The 18,875-nt window shown below is 48.8% G+C and overlaps 1 protein-coding gene and 1 pseudogene across 1 annotated transcript; one reads left to right on the forward strand and one right to left on the reverse strand.

Annotated features, from left to right (window-relative positions):
• Window positions 1–4,792: 4,792 nt before the first annotated feature.
• Window positions 4,793–7,689, forward strand: LOC112887678 (annotated as a pseudogene).
• A 1,997-nt stretch (window positions 7,690–9,686) lies between these two features.
• Window positions 9,687–11,416, reverse strand: LOC112887680 (obtusifoliol 14-alpha demethylase-like). The gene is made up of 2 exons (XM_025953922.1): window positions 10,937–11,416; window positions 9,687–10,688 (listed from the first exon to the last, which is right to left on the reverse strand). The coding sequence occupies exons 1-2, from the start codon at window positions 11,414–11,416 to the stop codon at window positions 9,687–9,689; spliced, it is 1,482 nt and encodes a 493-aa protein (XP_025809707.1).
• Between the last annotated feature and the right edge of the window lie 7,459 nt (window positions 11,417–18,875).

An 18,875-nucleotide genomic window follows, 5' to 3' on the forward strand; every position in this document is an offset into this window, starting at 1 on the left:
CGTCAAATCGGAAGGCACACCATATATACACTGCGTACGGCGGCTGCGAGCTAGCGGAAAGCCTAGCTAGGGTGTCATCTCATCTCGCTTCTACTGCCACCACACATTGACTCCTTTTTGCCGGCGAGTGCATGGAAAGTCGGGCACATATAGACCGAGACATGTAGCATGTATGTTCGCCCAAGCCGGGGAGTGATCCCACGCTATGCTGTGAATGAAATCCCATTCCCATTTGTTCCACGCATTCCTTACCTTCATGCTTTTGCCTTCTACTCACAGCTGAGAAATCGAGAGTACAAGGAAAAAGCATGGGAGTAGCTTCAACTTTCATAGCCTACTCCACTACTCCTCCGTATCTCACATGTGTTCCTTGTTTTCATGGGTTTCATCATAACTATAATATTGGACTAAATAAATCAAAGAGATGGATAGTTCAGGAAAAAGAACAGCTGAGAAATCGAGAGACTCAGGTCGTCCGAATAATCCGTCATCAAATTCATTTACAATAAATCCGGTACTGAGCACAAACTAAAAAGAAAAAACACAGAAACAAATGACACTAATATTTACAGAATTTCAAGTTCTGAAGACATAGGGAGGGAGGGAGGGGGAGAGAGAGAGAGAGAGAGAGAGAGAGAGAGAGAGAGAGAGAGAGAGAGAGAGAGAGAGAGAGAGAGAGAGAGAGAGAGAGAGAGAGAGAGAGAGAGAGAGAGAGAGAGAGCCCAGACCACCATACAAACATCATGCATGCGTATGAGCAATCGAGCATAGGCTTTTCTAGTGCAGTACCCTCCTCTGCGTTTGACCATTCCTTCCTGATCTCGGTGTTCTCTGACCACTGTGGCAGTGTGGATGTCCTTTGCATCCCATTCATTCCTCCTTTTTCTGTGAAGCAGCTAGCCAAGCAGGAGTGGAACAGGATGGAGCTAGCATGGCAGGAGGGCCGCCTCTACCCAGCAGGCCAGCAGCATAACCCTAGCTCTCTGCAGGCTTTATTTTTGGTAGAGCGAGAGCTAGCTAGGGAAGCTGGTGAGCACAAGATTACAAGGAGGAGAAGCGAAGCAAAAAGGATCATCTGCTGAAGGGAGGCACGCACGCTCATCAATCATGATTCAAATTTTTTGCTGCTCTGCTACGTGCCTCGTAGGCAGAAAAAAAGTAATACTACTCCAACCCCCCTCAGCTGACACTCGTCAGCAAACGAGCTCGTGCAATGCTGCCAGTGACTCACCACTGTTTGGATGCATGCACCGTGTATTTCTTAAGCTGAAAGCTTCAACTTTGTTTCGATTGTAATTTAATGAAGATGCTTTCAATTAGCAGTGTCAATATATACCTTAGGTTAGTTGACAAAAAAAAACAAGTGTGATACCAAATAGTCACAATAGTCTATAGGGCCCTGCTATAGTGGACTACTCGATCAGGCATTTTGATCCTCTCCCACATCAGAATTTTAGGCCATTGGATATTGAACTGGCAGTTGTGGACTTATTGTGGTCTTCTGCATCCTTCTTCCTGCTAGGATTTTCTTCCCTTCATGATCAGTAAGCTTCTCCACCTTCTCGCACTCTCTGCAAGCAACTCCACTAGCTAAAACAGCACCCAGTGTTGTTATATATAGCTGAAATTTCAAAGATTCTAGTTATGAGTTTTAAAAATTCTTTTTCAAACATTCTATGCTACCATTCCGAGTCACTTTCTCTTCATTCTATTGTCACTACTACCATTCCGATCGAGAGTCACTTTCTTCATTCTATTGCCACTGCAGGTCATGAAATCGACTGGATCATATAGGTAGACATTCCTTCAACACAGTATATATAGGTCACTGAAATGATCTCGGACGACTAACAAATAAAAGCACGAAGTTCATTTAGAAAATGGATTCCTGAAGAGTGCCTAACCGAATGGACAAAGCTCACACTAACTCGTCCTTGGAAAAAAATTTCAGTAAGAAATTGGAATGGAATGAAATTGGTCAATAGCTATGTTGTGTGCAAATGGTAGGAAGAACGGCATACCTATTTAGATATATACTTGTGAGTGTATTAATAGTAATTAAGTAGTGCGCATCCCCAGTTAATGCTGAGGTCGGAAGTTCAGCACTTAATAAGAACAGTCAATACTCAATACCAGTCGCGGAGCTAGACCAACAACTTCGCGTCCGTACGTGCAATCACTCACCATTTTGGTATAGGTCGATCCAGCAGCGCTCGGATCTACGGCTACCAGTACGGCAGATGCATCACCGACTACTCATGCACGATCGATGCAGTCTCCAAGGACCACGGGTTCATTCATATCCGGGGAACACATGAACCGCGCGGGATTCAGGATGGTCAGAGGCGGCGTCGAGGACGGTTCACCCCGTAGAAACGGGCTCCTCCCTAGCTAGACAGACGACCAGTGACCCAGTGTACAATCGCTCGTACTACCACGACGACTTGACTCTCTGATCCCTCGAGAGCAGCTGATTAATTTACCTTCCATTCAACCTCCATGCCCGGGCGGCCGGGCATGCAGGTCCGGCCGATCGGCAGGACGTGCAGGGAAGGCACGCAGCGCCACGACATCGAACCACCGCAGCAGGTCTGCAGCAAGACGACCTGCGAGCAGGCCCCCCCAGGCCCGCGGGAGCTGTCGAGTCGCCTCGCGCCCTCTAGCTAGACCTCCGGCGCGGCGCGCGGCGACGGCGGCGGACGGACGCATGCGTGGCGTCGGGGCCTGTCTTGTCGCCGGCCGGCACGGGGCCGGGGCACCTATGCATGCACCTCTGACTCTGACTGACGGTCGTGCCGGTTGGGCTGCTGGGAAGCTTTTGCCGGCCGGTAATCCATGACGTGGATGCGTGGTGGTTTAATTAATTACTTCGTCGACGGAGAAACGTACTGCGCCTGTGCGCCACGCAGCACAGCAACGCTTCCAGTTCCAGCGGCGGCGGTTCCGCGGACGAAGAGGTAGGCCAGTTCGAAAACAGGCCGGCTGTCTCCGGCGGCGCACCGCGCACTGGCCGCCGCGTGAGGCGGTTCAGGTTGGTTGACAGGGAACGAAGGCCAGGCCGGCCCGCGAGCAGTTTGTTGGCCACGACCCACGAGCGGAGCAGGTGGGCCCACGGGCGCTGTTGGGTTCATTGGCAGGCTGGTTCCGTAGGACTTCTTAGCTAGAGAGGCTGAGCTAGGCCAAGTCTTTGCCCGTTACTGCGTTGAGCTCTACTGGACCGGAAGCCCAAAAGCTCTCAGACGACCAAAGATATTTTTTTTTAGTTTGCTAAATGAAAAGAAGACGTGCACGGTGCACCAATATGCAAATCACCTAACTCCACTCTAGAATTTCGAGACTTGGACCAGCAGTTTAGGGAGACCTTCCAGGACAACTCAGGGTAGGTATGTGAACTCTTCTCATCATCACCAGCAAGCGCTGGACGCTGACGGTCTCCATTCATGTCAAAACAACATAAACAGTGCCCCACGCGCAGTAGTCAGCGATTGTAAAGCATCTGCGCATACTTTTCCTCAGCTTCTGGCACATAAAAAATATGCTAGTTGACGGTTTCACCTTCAGGTCAGGCCTTGACAGCTGTCAGCAAAACAAGGCGAATTCATGAACCTCCAGCCATGGTCAAAGATTAGTATGCCGTCTCTGATGACCCATCTGTCACCTTTTTGTCAACGTTCATCAAGGCCTGACAAAGTGAGATCGCCTGCACCCGTTCTTGCTCCCTTGGTTCCATACCGCTTCCTTTAATTTGCCCAGTGTCCAGCCAGCCATGCCGGTGCATCTAGCTACCATCCCCGATCCTTCCTTTCTCGTGCGCCTCGTCCCGCCTTTTCACTCATCGAACATCATCCTCTTAGACCTTGGGGCGCGCCCTACTACCACTGGTGCGAAAGCCACTGTTTTCACTAATGTTTGTCTACGACCTTCTAACACTGCAACCCTAACAAAATGCGTGCGTGCTTGTATGGCCGCCGCAAGGTCTACGTCTACTGTTAAAGTTGCATTAAGATTATGCAAATGATGGATAGGTAGAATGAATCATGGGCAGATATGAAGTTCATGCATTTAGGTCTCCTGTCGATTTATATTTTTAGGATTATGTGGAATTTCTAGCAGCACTTTTGGTATGGTGCGCAGTACGGCACAACGATTTTTTAGGGCTGGTTTCCGCAACCAGCCTTACACAAAAACGGTTCTAAAAAACATGTCATTTTGGTCTTGCAAAACGGAGGACATCTTTTCAGAACTGCGCGGACATCCGGTCCGTACGTGATGCCAACAAGAAATACTCCGTAGCAGCTAGCACTTGTTGCTGACTCGTGGTCGTACCGCGGCGTCCCAGGTCGGTCTCTCTCTCTCTCTCTCCGTGATTTCTGACCCCCTCTCGGTCAACCATTCGTGGTCAAACTCGAGCTAGCACTTCACAGTCATCAACTCCCGGCCCCTAAAGGAAGCGCCTGAGAAAAGACGCACGATGATCCATAACGTTTTTGACTCGAATGCTTAACCTGCTGCGGACTGCGGGCCGACCCCCGCGCTACACGGCTTCACCTGCTACGGCATGGGACCGACCGGCGACCGCCAGGTCGGAATAGTCGCCGGCGACTCACCCGTCGATCTACAGCCGCCACAGGTATATATCTGCTGCTGCTGCGGCGGCGGCGGCGGCGGGGAAGGTGCGCGGGCACTGCACCTGCATGCGACGACTGTGAGCAACGAGATGGCAGGTGCTGCGCGCGCGTCTCCCCTGCTTGGCTTCTTCCTGGCGCTGGTTGCCGCGCACGTACCTCTGCCCGTGCGCGCCCAGGACACGGTCGCCGCCGGCCGGCCGCTCTCCGGCGACGCCAAGCTCGTCTCCCGCGGCGGCAAGTTCGCGCTCGGCTTCTTCCAGCCAGGTATATACCATACCTACGCACGTGTTGTACCGAACCACTACCACTGATTCCGATTCACCTTCTCCTGGTGTAGAATAACACTAACGGTGTATGTTATAATACACAGAGTGTGTATACACTGTATGTGTATGTACAGAAACTTAGTCGCCACTCCCATATGCACGTGAAGATTTTTTTTTAAAAAAAATTGAAACGGCGTGCGTGCCTGACATTTTGTACTCTGTTTTCGGCAGACGGAGGAGTCTCTGGCCGCTGGTACGTTGGCATCTGGTACAACAACATCGCCGTGCGGACGCCCGTCTGGGTGGCCAACCGCGACAGACCCGTCTCCGATGCGGGAGCCTCGCGGTTCGCCATCGCGGCCGACGGCAACCTCGCCCTGCTCGACCCGTCGGACTCGCCCGTCTGGTCCACCAACGCCACTACTAACGGTAACGCCACGGCCGCCGTCCTCCTCGACACGGGCAACCTCGTGCTCGCGCCGGCGGCGAACGTCTCGGACGTGCTGTGGCAGAGCTTCGACCACATCGGCGACACGTGGCTGCCCGGCGGGAAGCTGAGGCGGGACAAGGCCACCGGCGTCATCCAGGGGATGACGTCGTGGAGGGCGCGCGGGGACCCCGCGCCGGGGGCGTACACGCTCCAGCTCGACCCGGGCGGCGCGCCGCAGTACGTGCTGCGGTGGAACGGCACGCGCGAGTACTGGCTCACCGGCGACTGGAACGGCCGCTTCTTCACCGGCGCGCCGGAGGTCGCCGCCTCGGGCGGCGACTCCGGGTACAGCTTCCGGTTCGTGGACAACGACCGGGAGAGCTACTTCACCTACAACTTCGCCGACAACTCCACCGTGTACCGCTTCGTCACTGACGTGTCCGGGCAGGTCAAGGGGTGGTTCTGGGTGGAGGCCTGGAAACGGTGGAACCTGGTGTACGCCGAGCCCAAGGCGCGGTGCGCGGTGCCGCGGACCTGCGGCGCCTTCGGCGTCTGCAGCGACGCCGCCGCCACGGCCTGCGGCTGCGCCAGGGGGTTCGCACCGCGGGACGCCGCGAGCTGGAGCCTCGGCGATCACACCGGCGGCTGCGTGCGGAACGCTGAGCTGCGGTGCGGCGAGAACGGCATCACCGCTGCTGGATCCGAGACCAAGGCGGATAGGTTCTTCCGCATGGACGACATGAGGCTCCCCGACGGCGGTCGCGTCGCAGGGGTGGCGAGCTCCGGCGAATGCGAGAGCGCGTGCCTCGGCGAGTGCACATGCTCTGCTTACGCGTACAACGGAAGCTGCGTCCTGTGGGACAGCGAGCTGCAAAACCTGGCGGACGGGTACGGCAGCCAGCCCGGCGCGGGGAGCCTCTATCTCAGGCTGGCCGCGTCAGAGTTCCCCAGGGCGAAGAGCCACAGGCGGAGGACCGTGCAGATCGCCATCGGCGCACTCGCCATCGTCTGCTTCGTGCTCGTCGCGTCCATCCTCATCGTCCGTGCAACAATGGCACGGCGAACGAAAAAGGTCCAAGAGGCCTCACCAGCGCAGAGGGAAGCGTGACAAGCTTCAAGTACAGGGACCTCCAGTCCCTGACCAAGAACTTCTCCGACAAGCTCGGCGGTGGCGCCTTCGGCTCCGTGTTCCGCGGTCAGCTCCCCGACGGCACCGCCATCGCTGTGAAGAAGCTGGAGGGGCTCCGGCAAGGCGAGAAGCAGTTCCGGGCGGAGGTGAGCACGCTCGGCACCATCCAGCACGTCAACCTGATCCGCCTGCTCGGCTTCTGCTCCGAGGGCGGCGACCGGAAGCTGCTCGTCTACGAGTTCATGCCCAAGGGCTCGCTGGACCGGCACCTGTTCGGCGCCACGCTCTACACGCTCAGCTGGCGCGCGCGGTACCACATCGCCGTCGGCGTCGCCAAGGGGCTCGCCTACCTGCACGACAAGTGCCGGGACTGCATCATCCACTGCGACGTCAAGCCGGAGAACATCCTCCTGGGCGCGGACTTCGCGCCCAAGGTGGCGGACTTCGGGCTCGCCAAGCTCGTCGGCAGGGACTTCAGCCGGGTGCTGACCACCATGCGCGGCACCATCGGGTACCTGGCGCCGGAGTGGATCGGCGGCGAGGCGATCACCAACAAGGCCGACGTGTTCAGCTACGGCATGATGCTGTTCGAGATCGTGTCCGGGAGGAGGAACGTCGAGCACGGGAGGTCTGAGCCGCCGGACTCCTCGTCCAGCGGCGCGGGCGACCATGCGGCGACGGCGACGTTCTTTCCCGTGCTGGCCGCGAGGAGGCTTGCGGAGGCGGAGGGGGACGTGATGGCGCTGCTGGACCAGGAGCTGGGAGGGGACGCGAACGTCGAGGAGGTGAGGAGGGTGTGCAAGGTTGCCTGCTGGTGCATCCAGCACGACGTCGGCGCGCGGCCGACGATGGCGGAGGTGGTGCAGGCGCTGGAGGGGCTTACTGACTGCGAGATGCCGCCGGTGCCGAGGTACCTTGAAGTGCTTGCCGGACGGCCGATGCACACGCACCCGACACAATAGACTACAGTTCGCGAGTATTTGATTCATCAATGTAATATTGGGTCATTTTTTTTATTTTTTTTTGATGGGGTTGCAGTAGTTTAAGCTTTAAATAGAATTGAAAACAGGCACGAAATGAGAGAGTAAAGTGATCAAAATACAGTAGCTCAACCGACAAGCCCACTCAGCACAAAAGCCTCTCTCCCCACGTGTGGATAGCTTGGGCCTCCACAACCTTAGACCACCACTTCACGGTACAAACACTTCATGATTAGCCCACATACAGCAGGACCTCCATCACGCGCTTGACTTCCTACGCGACATTAATGATGATACATTTGGTTTTTTTCCTTCACAACATAATAGAGATGCATTAGCTATCGGCTGAGTGGAGCTCATAGCCGCAACAGGGCGAGCATCGTGTGCCCATCCTTGGAGGTGTGAAGCTCGCGGCCAACCGGCCGTGACGAGGTCGTGGCTGCCAATGGTGTTCTCCGTCCAATACGAGGAGCTGGTAGGATGCTCCTTCTACTAACACGTGGGTCATTCTACTAACATGTGGGCCCTACAGTTGGCGGTGCCAGTTGTTGTTACATCTCATCCCTATCCGTTCCTCCAACCAAATACAAAATAGGGATCATCCCAGATTAGCCTCAATGGAAGTTTCATAGCATTAAATTCTATGCCACGTCATCAATTTTGCTGACATAGCGAGGAGAGATGAGTGAGTTTCATGGGATGAGAAAAGAAGTTTCATTCTCATGAAATTCAGCTGGCACAGTTACCTAGTTTTCAATTTTGATAATATACTATGAAACTGTGAACTGAGACTGACCTAACCAAACAAGAAATTAGACAATACCATCCCTTAAATAAGAGACATCATCATTACATCTCACCGAGTCCCAAACCAAACACACGCAAAATTTTGAAACATGAGGGGCAAGGACCCTGTCCCCACCCACTAGCTCCATCACCGTATTTAGTAATGGTGGTGTTAGAGTATCTCCAAGAGACTCTTTATATATTTAGGAATAGAGATTTTGGTTAAAAATTACCCTCCAACAACCTTTTCTTGGATATCTAAATATAGACATCCTCTATTTCGGATCTCTCGCTAGCTAAATATGGAGAGCGAGAATTGCTCTCTTGACTACCCACAAGAAATAGAAAAGTTGTTGGAGAGTATAAAGATATAGAAAATAATTTTTACTCAAATGACTCTCTAAATGATGATTTAGATAGTAGATTTTAGAAAGGCTCTTGGAAATACTCTTAGGTTAGGCTACCAGTTAGGGTCTGGGTAGCTGAATTAGGGATTTGGTAGGATGGCGGCAACCTCTAGTGTCTAGCTTAGTGCCAGCGGAGCCAGAAATAAAGGTGAGGGAAGAGAGAGCGCGTTTTAGAGGAGCACACGCATCAAGATTATGTGGGAGAAGTAGCATACGTGCAAAGAGGAGGTGGGGTTTGGCAAGAGGCGGCGGCTAACTAAAGTGGAGGAAAATGGATTTGGGCCTGGTTTTCTTGTATATAAAATTCAGATCAATATCGATTGAATATCCTATGAATGGTCCATAAAGTCAGATTAGAGCTAATTAACCACAAGAGAAGTGTTGTGTGCCGTTCTGGGTGAAGCATTAGCAAGTGAAGAAGACGAGAGTGTTCTAGGATAGGTCTATTCGGAGACCATTGGCTTGTGAGGAAGGCCTACAGCTATGCACAGAGTACCCAACTGGGAACTTACCTTGCAAGAGGCTGTCCAACGAGGACTAGTGGAGAGTGGAAGCTCTCCTATATCTTGGTAAGAAGCCGCCATGCTACAACTTGCATCTCTCTACCCTTTTTTGCATTCCGCATTACATTTCACACTTTCTTTAATATAATTGCAATGTGAAGTTTGCAGAGTTGGGACTAGGGCGCAAAACTTTGTACAATATACAGAAAGTACAAACAATTAGAAAATTTTAATGCAAATCTAGAAAACTTCCAAGAGCTGTCCACTAGTGAAGAATTCTGTACTGAACAACTTTGTTCACAATATGTAGTGGCTTATTTACCCTTGCCCAATAGTCCTGTTACAAAGTGAAAATAAAACAAAATGCTTTCAAAAACAATACAGTACCTGTCATATATGCTAATGTTGCTAGGCTGGGTGCATGCACGGACACCTTTTAGCCTTCAAGTGCCAACAAATTCAAGCCGGTCTCCATACAAATGGGCAGAAATGCAAACATGTTACAAGCTTATTGCACACACTCGAGCATAAATAAGCTCTTCCACATCAGTTTTAAACTAGTTGATAGGCAGTGGCCGTCTCTTATAACTTACCATCACTTTCCCTTTAGGCTCTGGCATTAACTTGCCCCAATCTGTCTCAGGGAAAGGATATATCAACTTAAGCTCAAAGTTCCTGAGCAAATGGCTCCATATCGCCTTAATTTGCATGTAAGTATAAGCCTCACCAGCACAAGTGTGTCGTCCACAACTAAATGCTGCATAAGTGAATTTACCACCAATTTTGTCCTCCTGCCTTTCACGGCCGAAACGGGATGGGTCATACACATCAGGATCCTTGTAAATGTGAGGTAGGTTACTGTTAAATAGTATCGGGCTTGCCACGGTATGCCCTCTTGGGATCTCATACTTGTGGCCTTCTTTGGTTTCTACCGTGAAGTTTTTGTGTACCTTCCGAAAATCTGCTGCTGCTGGAGGGTGCATCCGTAGTGCTTCCTTGATGCTACAACGTAGGGTCTCCATCTCTAACAGTACATTGTAGTCTATATGCTCCCCGTATTTTCTAACAATTTGTTTTTGCTCCTCAGCCACCGCTGTCAAGGATCTTTCGCTGCTAAGTAGGCGAGCTCCGGTCCACGTAGTAGCAGCTGTGCTTGTGTGCTTTCCACCAAAGATTAAGAGCATGATCATACCCGTGACCTCTCCTTCAGTTGTGGAGCGGCCATCTTTATACTTGGCATCTATCAAGTTTTGCAACACATCTTCCTCGACTTGATTGGAGCACCTCCGAGACCTCACGATCTCAGTGAATATTTCTGAGAGCTTGGAGCGCGCTCTGTCACGCCTACGGTTCGCTGGAGTTGGGGCATATGGGAACAAAACACTTGATAGGGACATGCCATTACTGTCGAGCTCATGAAACAAAGTGTGGATCTCATCAAACATCTTATTCCGAACCTCCTTTCCAAGTAGACACCGACTTGATATCAGCATGAGTAACATACTGAACTCATGTTTTAAATCAATTATGCCATCTTGTCCCCATTTTGCAAAGTAACCCTACAGAGTACATTATTACATTATAAGTTCACTAAGCTCGTGTGATATGCATGATAGCAAATGTGCACTCGATGCATGCATGCATTCAAATAAGTGATGTATAATACACCCAAATGATTAACAATGCTCGACTTCTGATCTCGATCCACCAACAATACAAAGAACAGATTTTCTTCCAAAAAATAAATATGCATGAGACAATAATCAGATGGTTTAAAAATATTTGCACAGTAATTTATGATACGTACCTCGACTTCTTGAATCATGGGACCAACATGCACCCTCAACTTCGAAGGACGTGTTAATGCATCAATGTAGAAGCGGATCTGCTCATATCTGGTGGTAAAATCTACACCATAGCCTACCTCTTTGCCAAACATGGGTATCATGAAGTCAAGCATATTACCATGACTGATCTCTGAGTCTGGTCCTTGATAAAAATGACTTAAGATCTCTGGTCCAACCAAGAATGTTAGCTTCTGTCCAAAGAAACTTATTGTGAAAACACTCCCCATCCTTTTATGTTGATCATGGATCGTTGCTCGTAGACCCTTTGTAAGGAGCATATGTAAAAATCGTATGAGAGATATGCCATCAACGACAGGTGGAGTTGGCATAGTGCATCTGCTTGAGCCAAACATAGTTCTTCCTTTTGCAATCTTTATGGCTATTGCAGCAATGAGAACAAAAGACATTGTGAACCACACAGCACTATTTGTTACATCCATATTGCTATATCAGTGATGATTGATGGATCCAGTCAACTTGACAATAGGAAGATAACTGCAAGAACCTACGCGTGAGTTGGCAGTAGGAGTATACCAAAGAACATAAATGGCCTTATACATGGCAAAACAAAAGCAAGAAGGGAATGGGTTCTGGTTTAGGAGCCACATAACTAAACATATGGTCCAAAACTTTAAGTTTGTTGCAGAATCCCCAGTCTATGTTAGGAGTTTTCATGTACAATTTAAGCTATTGCAAATAACATCAAAGCAGAGGTGATTAGTTAAGTTACAGGGAAACACAAGGTATATTTGCATAGCAAGTAATAGCAAACAGATTAAATGCAGGTACAATGTTTTTTGACATTTTAGTTCGCTTACACACACACACACAACCAAAAGTGCAATCAAATAATTAGCTGCTGTAGAAATTACAGGAATAGAAACACATACGTTTAGATTGATTCAGCAACAAGCTTTCCTCTCAAACTGCGTCAACTTCAAGTGTAGGCATCGATGAGGATTGCAATCCCACATACATACGCTTCCTCAACTAGAGTTGCTATGAACTTACGGTATGGAGACTGTTTATGTTAGTTCTTCAAACTTTCACAGCTATATAGCGGTGGATTAGCTAGTGGCCTAGTGTCCAAAGGAAAGGACAATCTTACAACGGGGCCAAATGAATACAGCCACCATAAGTCACTAACTGATCAAAATTTTAGAAACACAAGCCGGATAAGTTCGGCTGATTGAACAAGTTGATTTGTTATTGAGAACAACTTTGGAGCTACCATGCTACCAATGCGAAACCTAATGTGCACAAAATTCTATAAAAATGATATGGATATATGGATAGAGTGTAAGTATCCATCATCATGCTAAACTTGAACTCTAATAAAATTTTGTGTAAGGAGAATTAAAAAGAGATTCAACGTACGAATAGTTGTGGGGCAATAGGTCATGTCTGAATCCACGATAATTTTATTTGTATGCTGATTTTTCCTTTTTTTTCCCCTCCTTGCACAAGTTTTTTAGTTAAAGCTAAAGTTTTAGATAAAGGTACGGTAGATGCTATTGCGTTCTATCTATCCTTATTTTTATGAACTTTTTATGCACATTTAGAGGCGCTACAGGAGTTGGTAGCATAATAGTATCAGAGTCGTTCTCTTTTGTTATTACCAGGTCATTCTATTTCAACAAATGAAATATGAAGGAACACAGTGCACACACTTTTTAGCTAAGTACCAATTAAAATTCCACAAACATTCAGGGAAAAAATTGCTTGGCATTCGAAACATCAGGGGCCTTCAGTGTTGCGTAGCTCATAGATCAGCGGCAGGTAGCGACTTTGTCAACGACCCAGTAGCTCACATGTATTCGCTTAAATTATGCATATGTTGGATTGTAATACTAGGCTAAACAGTATGCAATTGTATCCTAGTTGAGCGAGACAACCGAAACATGATTCCAATGACCTTGCAGTTAATATAAGAGAAATAATCCAAACGCATATGCGACAGCGTGACTTAAGAGCAGGATATCAGTTTTAGGTGCTATATGAGCATCATCCCTTAGGTTTGGAGGTCGTGATCGATGGCCTGCTGTCTGCTGAGAGCTGTGACGCGCACAGTTTATTCCTTCCATGCCTTCTGTCCCGGAGCTACCAGCAGCACAAGCTTGCACTTTGTCGCCTTGTCATTAGTATCTTCTTAATACTCTAGAATTAAGTAGAGGCTGCATGTGTGGCTGCTTCGCAAGATACAAAATTACAAATGCTACCTACAGCTGGACTGCCGGCCGATTACAATGGTTCAGCTAGCCTTCCCCATAGCCCAATTTGTGTTTGGCGTTTTGGCATGAGGATGGGAACGGTTGGCCACCTATTCTTGACTGGGTACAATATTTGGACCCTGGGTCGGTCCTCCATAATAAGAATTTATACCAGAAATTTATTGTGTTATTACAGCTTGAAGATCGATGCGGGGTACCTTGTTATTTTTAGAAGTGATCATGTTATATTAGTGCTAAAAAATCAAGTCCAAAGTTCTCAAAATATAAGTTGCTGATGTGGCATGTTAGTGTGAGGATCTCACCTTGTTGACGAGTAAAAAAGGTATAGGTGTTGGGATCTTCTCTCGACGAGAGATACCGACTCGAGAGTACTTGAAGTTTGGTGGCGAGGATTGAATGTATAGGGGTGCTCGAGCTAGAAGGAACATGAGAGATTCACCCAAATTTTGGCCTCCTTGCGGGTAAAAGCTCTAGTCTTGCTGTGTGTGTACTGTTTAGAAGGCCCTCCAATTGGCTGTTGCAACAATCCTCTTATATGATACGGATGGTCCTAGACCCACCTCTTTATATGTACACTGCCTTCCCTCGTGCCATTTTATCCTTTACAAAATGCCACTATCATAATGTTCTACGGAACATGTCACCCTGGTGCCTCGTACTTGAAGCCCACGCATCCCTACGTATCCAGGACAGTGATTGTGATTGGGTGCGGTATATTTATTCTCAATTGCATATCTCACACCGCGCTCTAGACGAGATGGGGGGCGACCATACCGTTAGAGGAGGTGGCGTCGGGACGGCGGTCCTCCCCGTCGAAATGGGCTCCTCCCTTGACATACTATCAGTGTACCACGAGAATTGACTCCCTTCATAGCAGCCAACTTCAATCTCCAAGCCCGGACATGCAGGACCGGCATAAGGAGCCAGGTCACGTCAGCAGGACTGGGAAGGTAGCTCCTGCAGGCAGACCGAAGCCATCGAATCATCTCGCCCCCAAGGCCCCAAGGCCTGTCGCCGGCCGACACCTAGACGCACCTTTTTGTGGGAATTCTATTCCTCGCGCGCCGCTGGACGGGATCCTGTCGCAGAAGAACTGCTAGGCTCGCTGCACGTAGGCCCGCGCCACTACTGTTTATCTTCCTCGCCGAGACGAGCGCGCCGGCGAGGTCGGCAGGGGTGGGAGGTGGGCGGAGTGGCCGCCGGCGAGGTCGCCGGCGGTCGGGGTGGTGGTCGAGGCGGCGGAGCTTAGGGTTCTAGATTGCCGGAGCTCCAATGGCCGCCGGCCCTAGAGGAGGAGATCGGCGGTGGTGGCGATCCGGCGGTGGTGGCGGTTCGACCGGCGGCAGAGGCAAGGCAGCGTGGGAGCGCAGTCGGCCGAGCGGGGTTGGACCCCCGGTGGGCCGTGGACGGTGGCGGGGCAAGAAGGGCGTGTGGAAGGTGGCGGTGTGGGCGGGCGGGCGGGCGGCGCGGCAGCAGGAGCCGCCGGTCGGGGCGGAGGACGAGGGGGCAGGGCGGAGGATGGTTGGGCGGAGGATGGTCGGAGGAAGAAGATGATCGGCGGCGGAAATCATTCTGCGATTGAATCCGTAGAACTCGCTTAAAGCCGTAAATAGCCGGCTCCCCTTTTTGACTCGATTGGGTGGAAACTTGCTGATCATAAACATGGAGTATTACGGGATGGTTTAATTCATCGAAACCTACTGCAACAAGCAAACAGCAACGCATGCATTATCCTGTGGCGGCAGTAATGTTTCCAACTCTGTCCGGAAATGCTACGGTCCATCCAATCTAAGCTTCGGAGGAAACTAGCTCTCCGATCACCCTGTAACACCCTAATTTTAAAATTAAGAACTTAAATAAATTTTGCTAGAACTCCTTTCAGGACCCATAAGGTTTTTATCTCCTCATTTTGATTTTAGAGCATTTATCGTGAATTAATAGCAATTTAATAAACTATAAAAAGAAATATAAGGAAGTATAGATTTTGTGCATTTCATGCCCCATTGTATTGTTTTATTGTTTGTCTTCCATTTGAATTTGAATTTAAATTTTAAATTCAAAGTTAAATGCATTTGAATGCATTTTTTCTCTCATTTTCTAGTTGAGCCCGGCCTACTTTTCTTTTTCTTTTTTCCCTCTTTTTCTTCACTTGCAGCCCAGCCCAACCGGCCTTCACTTTTTCTTTCTCTCCCACCGCACGGCCCAGCCCAGCTGGCCCAGCTTATCTCTCTCTCCCCCTCTGCGCAGCTCAGCCCATGGCCTTCCTCCTTCTCCTCCTTTCCTTTCTCTCCGCGCGGCCTGCTCCCCAGCCCGATTCCTTCCGCGCAGCCCACCTTCTTTCTCTCCCCCTTCTCTCGCTGACGGGTGGACCCCATCTGTCAGGGTCGTCTTCCCCCTCTGAGCCCGGCTCGGACTCGAATTCGAGTCCGGCCAGCACACGGCTCTGCTCCACCGCGTGGGGCCTCGGGCCCGCACGCCTAGGCTCGCGGCCGCCCCTATTTATAGCAGGTGGAGCAGCAAGGCGGTGCTTTGTTGCCGGCTGCATGTGGTAGAAGCCAGAGCGAGATGGAGTGCTGGTGAGATTTGGGGTGGGGGCTGAAGGAGGTGGCAGTGGGCAAGTAGCGCGACGAGGTGATGGGAGCAGCCGCCCATGGGGAGTAGGTGGAGGGGTGGTTATATTAGCTAACTAGTTAGCTTGGGGCAACTAGCTAACGTCTACTTTTTAGATGGGTGGCAAGTAAGATGCCTGCTGATCTATTAGCTGATGATCTAATCAAGTTCTTCGTAATTTTTAGCAGTTAGCTATTAGCTAGGTGGGATCCAAACAGGATGTAAGTGAAAGGAATAGGTGCATTACACCAATATACATAATCGCCTAACAGACTTTTCTTTTCTTTCACCTAACAGACTTTTCTTTTTTTTTCGCCTAATAGACTTTTCGGCACTTTGACCAATAGTTTAGGGAGAATATTCCGAACAATTCAGAGTAGGTACTAGGTACAATATATGACCCTTTTTCCCACCATCACCAGCACGATTATCCTAATTCACGCCAAAACAACGAATAGCTAGCCGTGTTATTCCACCTGCACCCAGCGATTGTAGCATCTCTGCATACTTCTCGTCAAATCCAAAATATAGGTCAGGTTTTGACAGTTGCCAGCAAAAAATAAGGCAAATCATGAACCTCGAACCAATCAAAGATTATTAGTCCGTGCGTCTATGATGACACATGTCGCACCGCAAAGACAAATGATTGATCCGAGAAATCCATCTAGCATGTTACAAAGTAACAAAGTGACAATAAAATAAAATGACAAAGCGACAATAAAGCAAGATGCTTTCGGAAAATACAGAGTGCACGTACACGGTACACACCTTTTAGCTTTGGGATGACATATAGCAGGTGCGCGCTTCAAGTGCTGACAAATTCATGTTGGCTACAAATGGGTGGGAATACAAACATATCACACACACGCAAGCACAAATAAATTCTTGCACAGAAGTTTTACTGACTAGGTGTGCTAGGCAGTTGTTGTCTCCTATAACATACCATCACTTTCCCTTTAGGCTCTGGCACTAGCTTCCCCCAATCTGTCTCCGGAAAAGGAGATGTTAATTTAAGCTCAAAAAGTTCCAGAGCAAATGGCTTACGCATAAGCCTCACCAACGCAAGTATGCCTTCCCCAACTAAACGCCGCATAAGTGAATTTACCACCAATTTTGTCCTCATCTCTATCGCGACCAAAACGGTTTGGATCATACACATTAGGATTCTTGTAAATGTGAGGTACTAAAGGGCTTGCGACGGTATGCCCACTTGGGATCTTGTACTCGTTGCCTTCTTTAGTTTGTACGTTGAAGTTCCTGTGTACCTTCCTAAAAAAAAATATTGCTGCAGGTGGGTGAATCCGTAGTGCTTCCTTGATGCTACAGTGTATTGCTAGAGATGGACACCCTACACTGTACCATCAACAACTTAACCGTACTTCTTTCGTACTTTCATGAATGGATGAATGAGCTCGGATGTCCAATGTGGCATTATCCATTTCTAGTTTTTATATTTTTGTCAATTTATAATGGTATTTTCATATGACATGAAAAAGATTAATGAATATTCACTGCTACGGAAACGGTCTTTCGTTCTCTCATTTGTCCCGGCTAACTTTGGATCCAAAACCAGTGAAGGCTTTGGTTCCGGGTCTGACAACTAGGGGATGTCGAGGAGCTTTAGTCCCGGTTGGAGCCACCAACCGGTACTAAAAGTCACCCTTTAGTCCCTGTTGATGGCTCCAACCGGGACAAACATTTAATCCAGGGTGGCAACACTAAACGGGACTACTTCCGGTTGGTGGCTTAAACCCGAACTAAAAGGGTCTTAGTCCCGGTTGGTGGCTCCAAGAGAGACTAAAGGGTTCTTGATGGGTTAGTTTAAAAGGAAGGCATTCCATTTAAAGTCACATGTGTTTTGTAGGTGGGGTGATAAAGAAGTTGTGCGTGAGGCAAAAGGTTTGAGTTCAGATTCTGTGGACCGCAGGGTTGGTTATGCTTGCGCAATTAATTTTTTGGGCATTAAAGATCTGGGACTAGGTCCTAGATTCGTAGTCCCGGTTGAGAAACCAAGACTAAAGAGCTTTTAACAACTGGTACTATTGAGCATTTCTGTACTAGTGATTAACAAATAATCTCTTTTCTCTTCCATTTTCTTTTTCATCTTTTCTTCTTCCATAAAAATATGATATGCATTTCTCTTATATTATTAGGAGTTAAGGATGAAGCTAGCGAGAAGATATGTTTAACAATGAATTATCATACTTTCAAATTGAAGAATTTTTCCAATGCAACGGCATTGACTTGCTCGCATGATTCCGTCCTTGCAGCAAACAGAGATAATCCAAACGCATATGCGACAGCGGAGCTTAAGATCAGGATCCGTCGTAGGTTCTATGAGCATCATCTCTTGGGTTTGGCGTCTAACCTTTTTTATTTCCTGGAGGACCTGACGTCACGGGTGCAACGAGCGCCATCGAACCATGCTGTTTGCCCCGCGAAGTGGCTCTCGTATGAGGCGGAGACGGAGAACGAGGTACTACGCTTTCTCCTACGCGACTACGCCGCTGAGTGCACAGAGCAGACCACCAGGGTTGAAGGCTGTTGAGGGCGGGCGATCCAACGCCTCGCGTCTCAGTCGGATACGCACGGTTCCATTCAGCGGCGGAGTACGCGACGAAATCGTGGTACGACGAAGAAGACAGAAAAAAAATTGACACAAAACAAGTGTTCAATAAAATGACAATAAATACCTTAAAAATATTGATTATTACAATAGCAATTAAAACCTGTCAACATAAAAGACAATGAGTTAATAATTTTATATATTTATTCAAAGAGTACAAAAATAGTAAAATAAACAATACACGTACCTCTAAACGCGTCTAGGAGATCTAGAAAATTGCATTTGCATGTCTTTCTTTTTTTGAAATGCCTTTTTAATTTGTTGAAGATCAAGACCTTTGAATATTTCTCTTTCGATGTAACACACCATCAAATCATTTAACCACCCATCGGTCATCTTGTTGCGCAATTCAGTTTTAATAATCTTTATATTTGAGAATGCCCTTTCAACTGTTGCTGTCGCCACCGGTAATATCAATGCCAACTCAATGAG

This window comes from Panicum hallii, chromosome 3, assembly GCF_002211085.1.
Source record: "Panicum hallii strain FIL2 chromosome 3, PHallii_v3.1, whole genome shotgun sequence".
In the NCBI taxonomy this organism is placed as follows: Eukaryota; Viridiplantae; Streptophyta; class Magnoliopsida; order Poales; family Poaceae; genus Panicum; species Panicum hallii.

Excerpts from the sequence above, each read along its gene's own strand:
- LOC112887680 (XM_025953922.1), bottom strand. The coding sequence starts at position 11,416 with ATGGATGTAACAAATAGTGCTGTGTGGTTCACAATGTCTTTTGTTCTC. Across the intron at positions 10,689-10,936 it reads CCATGATTCAAGAAGTCGAG|GGTTACTTTGCAAAATGGGG; the intron begins GTACGTATCATA and ends TGTACTCTGTAG.